This window comes from Rutilus rutilus (genome assembly GCF_951802725.1).
Source record: "Rutilus rutilus genome assembly, chromosome: 2".
Lineage (NCBI taxonomy): Eukaryota > Metazoa > Chordata > Actinopteri > Cypriniformes > Leuciscidae > Rutilus > Rutilus rutilus.
In genome coordinates, this window is record NC_140210.1 from 6,122,076 (window position 1) to 6,132,147 (window position 10,072).

The 10,072-nt window shown below is 34.9% G+C and overlaps 1 protein-coding gene across 1 annotated transcript; it reads right to left on the bottom strand.

Annotated features, from left to right (window-relative positions):
• Positions 1-3,957: 3,957 nt before the first annotated feature.
• Positions 3,958-10,045, bottom strand: mdh1b (malate dehydrogenase 1B, NAD (soluble); the record flags this gene model as incomplete). The annotated part of the gene is made up of 9 exons (XM_084403030.1): positions 3,958-4,082; positions 4,801-4,940; positions 5,268-5,443; positions 5,663-5,804; positions 6,519-7,033; positions 7,465-7,607; positions 9,104-9,238; positions 9,376-9,488; positions 9,919-10,045. The coding sequence occupies 9 exons, from the start codon at positions 10,043-10,045 to the stop codon at positions 4,041-4,043; spliced, it is 1,533 nt and encodes a 510-aa protein (XP_084259156.1). The 3' UTR covers positions 3,958-4,040.
• Between the last annotated feature and the right edge of the window lie 27 nt (positions 10,046-10,072).

A 10,072-nucleotide genomic window follows, 5' to 3' on the forward strand; every position in this document is an offset into this window, starting at 1 on the left:
CACTTTTTAAATTTTGTTGGTCTGTACATGCTCAAATTTTGCCTCAAGACTTTTCCCGGATTTTCATAACCATCCCAAATTCAAAAGTGTGGGGTCGGTAAGATTTCAGCAAGGACGCGCGTATTCAAGTGATCAAATGTTACAGTAAAGACATTCATAATTTTTAAAAAAAGTTTAAATAAAAGTCAAATAAATGTGAACTTTCATGCTGTTGTGCTGCTTAATATTTGACATTAATAATAGAATTGTTACTTGAGCAGCATGTACAATTATTTTTAATCAAATAAATGCAGCCTTGGTGAACATAAGAAACTTCTTCCAATAAAATATTACTGACCCTAAACTTTTGAATGGTAGCGTACATTGTATTACATTGTAAAAAATCACATCAAGTGGTCACAGATTGCCTGAAATATAATTTAAAGGATAAAATCTTTACTGTACAAAGTTTGGAAGGAGTTCATGCATGAGCTTGACTGAATTATTTCCCCTTTTTTTTAATTGAAACGAACATTTATAAGAGGGGGAATCCTAAGAGAATGATTGAGCCTTATTTCTATCTATCTTTATAAGATGTACTCGATATGTCATCAAGCTAATTCTAGAATTGACGACGTAAAGCTCAAACAGCATATTTGGGATTTATTTTTGAAGAATTTGATTATTCTTTTGTCTTCATGTCAATGTCAAAGGGTCCGAGTGACTTCTTACACGACACAATGAATATAAGATGATTTTATGATCCGCTATATATGTATATTTTCAATTATTAATTACACTAAAGGGAAATTATCTTTTAAACTGGAAATGTGTGTATATATATTTAATGGCCTGTAACATCGGTTTTTACAGAACTGTTCATTGTTTGCTGACAAGTTAACATTCCTTTAAAGTTGAAAGTTAAATGGATTACACCGCGTCCTAACTAAGTCATAATGCGACCAGTCAGAAGTTTCTTCCATTATAATTTTGAGTTTTGCCAACTGTGAAAGCTGACTGGTCAAAAGTTCTGCGCCATGTTGTTGCAAACATGTTCTGTGTTGCTGTGATTGTATTTTTAATTTCAAAGTGGACAAACGAGTTGCTTGTACGCATCGCAGTCTGTTGGTTAGGAGTGTTTTTGCTTTGCACGACCGAGTGCGTTTCGGCCCTTCTCCTGTAGATACCCTCATGCATACACATCTGACCCAGACCGCAGATTTGTGTTTTCAGATATCCAAGGAGATTATCTTTGTTTGATAGTGATTGTGTTTTGCTCATGCTGTTACTGCTTTGATTTATATATATAAAAAAAAGCACTTAAAGCATTGAACTACAATATGTATTGTTGAATATCAATTTGTTGACTGACTTGCACCTCCAATGTCTCCAAATATCTGGTTTTCAACTGCTTTGTGTACTGCCCTTTCAAAAAAGGGGAGCGTTCTCATCGATTTGAACTTGATTGATTGGACTGGTTTACACTGGTTGTGGCGTCACGGGATCCAAAATGGACGCTCGGAATTTTTTATTTTTTTTTTTGAATTTTCAAAATGACAGAATTGGGTTTTCATTGTGGACATTGGGACAAGAAAAGAGCATGATTTAAGTCGTATTTCAGACCGGCGTCTGCAAGGAAGTGCTAGGAGGTCTGTGGAAAAGTTTAATAAAACAAATAAACTAAGTAACTAACTAAATTTGATTAAAATAAAAAATAGCAAAAGTAAAATATGATACAAATAAATCTATACATTTGATTTAAATAAATGTTTAAAGGGGTGGTTGAACATGATTTCACTTTTCTAACTTTAGTTAGTGTGTAATGTTGCTGTTTGAGCATAAACAACATCTGCAAAGCAAAGGAAGATATTTTCTTTTAAAGAAATTGCTTTTTAAGGACTACAACAAACGGCTGGGCGGGACTACACGACATTCCTCCCGGGTTAGTGACATCACTAACCCTAAAATTTACATAAACCCCGCCCCCGGAACACGATTTATATAGATTATCAAGACAGAATATGCTAATCAATGACTAGAAGATAACTACACATAAACTACATAAATTCACCAACTAACCATTCAGAAATGTTGTCTACATGTTGTCACTTCTTCTTGAGTCTCTCCATCACTGTCTGACTTCGGTTTTAACATAAAAGGCTAAAAGTTTTTTGAAATTTTCAGTGCATGTCTGTGTGAGGTAAAATGACACGAGCTGTTGAAGCTCCGCCCTCTGTGCCGCGAGCAGCAGCTCATTTGCATTTAAAGGAACAGATACAAAAACGGTGCCTTTTTGACAACTTTAACATGCTATATAAAACTATCTGTGGGGTATTTTGAGCTTAAACTTCACATACACACTCTGGGGACATCAAAGACTTATTTTACATCTTGTGAAAAGGGCATTATACCACCCCTTTAATATAATAAACGAATGAAAATTGATTTAAATAAATAGATTTGATTAAAATAAGAAATAAATCTATACATACATATATTGCATTTGTTTAGGTTTGGTCCTCCATACTATAGTGTGTAAAAAGACTAATTTAGTTAAACTAAATATTTTCCAAATATAATGTTACACATATTTATTCTTCACAGTATTAACTCTTTCTCCGCCAGCGTTTTACAAAAAAAAGGTGCCAGCCAGCCCCAGCATTTGTTTTTTTATATATATATATAATTTTCACAAAACTTTCACAGAGCATTTTTGTACAAAGACAAATTTCCGGATCAGATACAAAATGATGATCAAAACATGGAGTAGATCGAGTCCATCATCAACACGCACAAAGCTTCACTTCAAGAGTACAGGTTTTGATATGTTTTTGCATGAAATATTTGCTGACTGCGCTTAGGGAACAGCGAGAGATAAAGCCAGGCATGAAGAAGGTCATGTGAGGTAAGGCTAGCATGTTGACAGGCCTGCGGTGAGCTGCTGGCAACAGAACCGAACGCAGATGGTTGCACGGCTTATAGTTGGAGGTGACTGTAATCTCGATTATTGGGGGTGAATAATCTCTAAGTATGGAAACATTACAGAGGTCTTTGGTATTAAATGGAAAGTTCAGCCACAGATAAAACAACTGTCATCATTTACTCACCCTTATGTTGTTCCAGACCTGTACGAGTTTCTTTCTTCTGTTAAACTAAAAAGAAGATATTTTGAAGAATGTTTGTAACCAGACAGTAGCAGTTACTTCCATAGTATTTCTTTCCTGTTATGGAAGTCAATGGCTATACCGTCAACTGTCTGGTGATTACCGTCGTCTATAGCACCAACAACCATGTGATTGGCTGATTAGATATTTGTGTTAAAGAGCAGTTGCACCTAATCAAGTGGCTGGTGAGTGTATTGAGGGAAGAAAAAAAGAAATGATTTCAGAGAGTTTACATGTTTATTTCATGTACTTTTTAGCATTTTAATTTAAAGTTAGATTAGTTTAATAAATGGATAATAATTGGTTAATTTAAATACTTTAAAGACATCCTGCAGCCCTCTTAGAAGTTTCCTGAAAACTGCTCTAAACCTTTGGAAAATTCATTTTAAAAGTTAGATTAAGGAAATTATAGCATATACCAATAAATGGCAACTATGAGTGCATCACCTATTAACATATTACTTAAGCACAAAGGTCTTCTGGCATTGATTCACAAATTTGTTTACTAGGAAAAGAGTGAGAATCTGAAACAAATTGTATAGTCTTCCAACCCACATTTGTTTGGTAAAATTGCATGACACTATTAAAGCCTATCAACAAAAGTCTCTCAAGAATTGAGCTAAACATTTTTATAGGCCAAGTTCATCACATTTAAAGCATTGAGATTGTGCAGCACAAAATAACTTTAAAAAATGCTGGGTTGTTTTAACCCAATTTTGGGTCAAAAAAATGGACAAACCCAAATGTTGGGTTAAAAATGTAATTAAAAAATTTAACCCAATGGCTGGGTTTGTCCATATTTGACCCAAAGTCGGGTTAAACCAACTCAGCATTTTTTTGATGAAGGGTTCAGGTTACTGAAGGAGTGAGTTATCGAAGTCTGCTTTTGGAGAGCCGTCATTCATCTTTCTTCAATATTCTAGCAGCAACGTCTTTCTCCTAGAGCAAATAAATACATAAAACAAAATTGATTAACCATTGCAATCTTATCAAAGCTGATCAAGTGCTCTAGCCATGTCTTATCAGAAAGAAGCACATAAAAGCTGTCACGGTTTTGTTTTTGGGTTTGTTCATGTCATGTTTCCTTGTCTGTCATGTGATCCCTAGTAAGTCATGTGATCCTGCCATGTGTTCCCTTGTTTGATGTGTCATGTTGTCATCGGTTCATTGTTTCATTGTTCACATGTGTCCCTTGTCTAGTCATTTGTCTTGTGTGTATTTAAGCCCTCATGTTTGCCATGTATCTTTGTCAAGTATTGTTCCTTGTAACCACTGTTCATGTTCATGTTCATGCTTTTGTTTCATGTTTGGTTTTGTTTATAATAAACTGCACTTGGGTTTTCTTTACAACTTGCCTCCAGTGGATAACTTTACAAAAGCATGCATTTATTTGTTATTTAAAGTGCCACCAAACTTTCACTAAACCTTTGCAGTTTCCAAAACTCTCCAAAAAAGCAGAGAATATTCTCTGGTTGGCTAATAAACTTTACACTCTAAGAAAACTTTACTTTACAGTAGAACCTTAAAGGTTCTTTCAGGCATTGAATACATATAACCTTTAAGGGGTTCCCATCATGGGATAATTTCATTGATTTAGTACTAGAACCCCATTTAATCTCTCTCTTTTATATATATATATATTACTTCTTGCACTCACCATTTTAAGTTCATCAGCACAAGCATCAAGTTTTACCCTCAGCTCATCTGTAACAGTAACATCTGAGCGCACTGTCCAGCAACCATCCCTGAAGCTCACGGGCATGGAAAACACCAAACCTGCTGGAATCCCAAACTGACCTGCAGATTTAGAAAGGTCAGACATTTACAAGGATTAGCCTATAAAGTAACTATAGAAGATACACTGTGCAAAATTATATGATCAATAAGTTATGACAACATATGTCCATTTACATTGCTTTAACTCATCAAAATAACTTAAGCTTTTTTAGTTATACAAGGTTCAACTCATTTTTTAAGTCAGTTTAATGTAATTTAAGTTGAAATGACTTAAACATCCAAGTTGATTGAAGCCTACTTAAAAATTTAAGGCAGCATCTTTTTTTTTTTTTTACATAATGTAAGCCATATTTATTTCATGTTTGAGAATGATTTGAATGGTCTTGCCTGTACTGAGTACACCCATTGAGAAAACTTTCTCTGGAGAAGCGTCATTATTCCAGGCCCTTAAAATGGTCATTATTCCATTGGTTGATGATATTGCTGTGGATTTGTTGGTCTTCGACGAAATTGTGGCACGATGTTTACGTACTAAACTCATAAAATCTGTCTCCAGCCATTTCCTTATGAAACAAAACATGAGTATAAGTACATTAATGGCAAATGCATTTAGACAATTTAAGATATGTATGGAATTTCAGGTGTTTATCTGAAGATGACACTCCAGTTAGGCTACGTCAGATTTCTTGTTTACTTACTGATAAAATGGCACCCTTTAGAATAATTCATAAATTGCATAAAAGAGCCATATGGCTTGAGTCATGCACCACAATGACCTTTACCAATCATAAATCATTTTCATGACTCGCTGAGAAAAACCATCTGGTCCCCGAACTGCGCCATCATATCTGAGAACCTCCGCCCTCTGCAGGTCAACATGGAAACTGCCACTGATGTTTCCCCATACCACAACATCAGTTATGTCTGTGAATATAAAAAAAATAATAATAATTGAGCACGCACAGAAAGACAGTAAGAAAAGCATAATTTATTTTATTAATTTTGTTTTTATTATATATTTATTAAAAATAATATATATATGGTATTAATTTGTTAAAATGAATAGCATTTATTTTTAAATTATTTTAGCAATGTAATTATTGATTAAAATTAATATTATATATCACATATATATATTATACAAAAATATATATTAATATAAAAATGAAATATGTGAATATAATAAAAAGGGGAAATTTGAGCACAATAAGACAATAAGATTCCTTTTTAAATTATTTTAATAATTAAATAATTAAATTTAAATTAAATTAAATAATTACATTATGCATATTATGTATGTATTATATATATATATATATATGATTATTATAATTATCTATAATTAATATAAATATATTTTTTATTATTTAAACAATATAATTATTGATTCAAATGAATATATATATATATGTATGTATTATTAAAAAATATATAACATTTTTATATTAATATAAAATTGTATGTAATAATACATATCCTTCATGAGCTTGTGAATGTATAAAATGGCGTATTGTTTCTTCAGAATATTTTCTAAAATAATGATTACTCATATCAAAATAGTCAAACTGAACTGAATGAAATTTCGAATGTATCATTGCATTGCAATTGAATATTAAAAACAAAAATGTATTATTTTACCTGCTGTCTTCACCGATAACTTCTGCGCAAGCTGAGTTCTTGCCTCGTATTCTAGTTGCGTCGTCATTGCCACAAAGTTGTGCGGGTCAACGGAGGGTGCGTTCTCAATTAACAGCGAGCACTTCAGGTTAATAAAGGAGTCTCCTGCCACTATCACTCTTACGTCTTTCCGTGCATTCGCCTCGATGAGTTGCCCGTAGCAACAGAAACATTCAGCTACCCGGCTCACCATGTGGTCCTTGTCATCCGGCCCATCGTTACCTTCACATATAGGCTGCAGGTCATCCAGAAAGATGATGAAGTGGGCTTCCTGAAACGCCTGTGTCTGGTCTGAATGGACAGTGACCTCATGGAGCTGAGGTAGCGTGAGGTCTTCTGTTTCCATCTTGAGTCCTTGCATCATTTCCTCAGAGCCGCAGGTGTCCATGAGGTGAAGGCTGAAAAGGGGGAGACCTGGAAACAGTCCCGGGGTGAACAACTGAGGAATGAGGTTGTTGCAGATGGGGTTCAGAGCGCTGAAAGAGGTTTTCTCAGGTTAAACGTCATGCATCTAAAGACAATAACAACTATTCTTTACTCTTTTAAAGTGCCCCTATTATGCTATTTTAAAGGATCCTAATTTTGTTTTGGAGGTCTCCTATTTCAATTCACATGGATTAGTTTTACGATCTCTTTATGAACTTTTTGAAGTGTCAAAGTGGTAGTTGCGTAGCTGTCAATGGAGGGACAGAAATCTCTCAGATTTCCTCAAAAAGATCTTCATTTGTGTTCTGAAGATGAACAAAAGTCTTAGGGGTTTGGAACGAGTAATTAATGACAGAATTTTCATTTTTGGTTGAACTATCCCTTTAACATTCACAAACAGCTATATTACACACTGCATGAAATGTAATATATATCCGAAAACATATAATAGGGGCACTTTGGCCTGATAAAACACGTCCACCTGCTGATCCAGATGTGCAGAGGTCTGAGAGACTTGAGTCGGTGAACTTCCTCCTTCATACACAGTTCTTTAGTTTGTTGATTCTCTGCTGCAATTTTTAGCATCAGATCAGAGTTCATATCTGAGGTAATGCCATAGTAACCCTGCAGGAGAGGACAAAAGAATTGATATTCACATACAGTATCTAAATGAAACAGGATGTCGCTTACCTGCTTGTAGGTAGTATTATTATACTAGCTTCTGATATAATAATTCAGGGCAGAAAGGATCTTTCTGGTCACTTTGAGTTAAAATGGAAGGTATTTGTTTAATTTTAAGTTTTATCTCGCAGTAATTTAAGAGCTAAAATAAAATCTGATATCCACTAGAGGACACTCCTCCCGACTCCTTCGCCTTTCCATCATGAACTTAATTTTCCATAACCCATTGCCTGGACTCATTATTATTTGATCCCTTCCACCCGTTGTGTCATTATCTTACATTTATGCATTTGGCAGATGCTTTCATCCAAAGCAACTTACATTGCATTTCAAGGTACACATTTACATTCTTATCAGTTCTTGCTTTCCCTGGGAATCGAACCCATGACCTTGGCATTGCAAGCACCAATGCTCTACTGTTTGAGCTATAGGAAAGGCATTGTTGTGGTTATAGAAATATAGGCATCTTGTTATGGTTTGCCTATATAAGCCCTGTGTGTTCACTCTCAAGTTGTGAAGTCTTGTTTGTGTTACACTGCATTTCTGAGCGCTTTCTCTGGGTTCCCGTACTATGGTTCTGATCTACTGCCTGGTTTCCTGGATTTCCCTGTTTGCCCTGTGTTGTGACCATTTGTGTGAGATGTGAATTACAATTGTAGATTACCCCAAATAAAGCTGAGTTTGGATCTTCTAACCACATTAAATAACAATCTGACATTTGTTTTGCAAAAAAATCACTGCACAGCAGCTATTACAGTTTTTCTCAATTGCTTTGGATCGATTCTCAGATGTGATTTAATTAACAAGTTCAGATCTCTGAACAATAAGTTTCTTGTTCACTCATTATTTGCATGTTTTAGTACTTGTGTGCAAAAGAGTAAATAGTGCTTGCAGAGATGAGTTGATTCTCAGTGAAATTGTCATGCTCTTGACTTCTAAATATTCTTTCATTGAGTGAGCCATCATCATCACATGCAAAACGATTCATTAAATTACAAAATCTTTCTGACACATACTTGAATATTCAATAAATATCAATGACATGGAATATTTTCTGTTTACATGTAACACAATATTACAAGAAAAAGCAGTTTAGTATACAAATGTGCATAAGTATTGACTTTTACATTCTGTTGACATCTGTTTCCAAAAACCTTAGTGTGATACACAAGCCTGGATGACTGACTGCTATGTTGCCATCTAAATTGCTGCCTATGTGATGACAAAATAATAATAATAAAATTGTGGCAGTGACCACTTTCTTTACACAATACGTTTTTTAAGCATGAATTAAATGTGTTTGGTGAGTGACTACATTTTGCAGGCGTTTTCAAAAAAATGAGCCAAAGCAACTCAGAAAAACAAATTTATGTGGACTATATCCTTTTTTTGCTTGATTCCTCAATCTTCAATTTATTTTGGTATCCAATCATGCAAACCTGAGCATGCTCAAGGAAATCGTTGAAGCCACCGAGGAGCATTCCTTTCCCCCCGCGATCGATCAGCTCCCTCCATACTAAAGGACAGCTTGAATGCGTCCATCCATTAGATGCACAGGTTTCCTCCAGCCATGTCTACAGAGAAAGATGGTTCAATATGAATAAAAGACATAAATGAGTCAAGGACATCTTTAGTTCAACTTAAAAATATTGTGAACGGTGTGAAAAGGATTAAAGAGCTCTTGAAGCTCCACATGAACTCAGAGGTTTACCTCCCAGTCACTGGGATGCACACAGATCTTGTGAATGTGAAAGTCTGGCAGGTTTCTTTGCAGCACATCAGCAAGAAGCTCAGCTTTTGCATAATAAGGACAATCAGCTTTTCCTGTACAGATGAATAGATAATGCTATATTTATGCTGCTGACTGTGACATGATTTACTATAATCATACTGAAGAAGAAACTACAGTTACAGCTATAATGTGGCATAACATTTAGGGCAGACAGACAGACAGACAGACAGACAGATAGATAGATAGATAGATAGATAGATAGATAGATAGATAGATAGATAGATAGATAGATAGATAGATAGATAGACAGACAGACAGACAGACAGACAGACAGACAGACAGATAGATAGATAGATAGATAGATAGATAGGTAGATAGATAGATAGATAGATAGATAGATAGATAGATAGATAGATAGATAGATAGATAGATAGATAGATAGATAGAACGCTGACTAATGTTTGCTTTCATTAAAGTACTAATCTCTGTAGTTTTGTTTAATTAGCCATAAAACTGACCAACCTGCAAGAACAAATTTTGCCATAGTCCATTCACATGCGCGTCCGGCCGTTGCTAGGTAACAGTGTGTGTTCCGCCCCCTATGGTTCCGCCAGAGGTTCCGCATAAAATGTTCCTGGGGAGGAAACATTTTGGATTTCGCTTTCTTTTTTCAAAT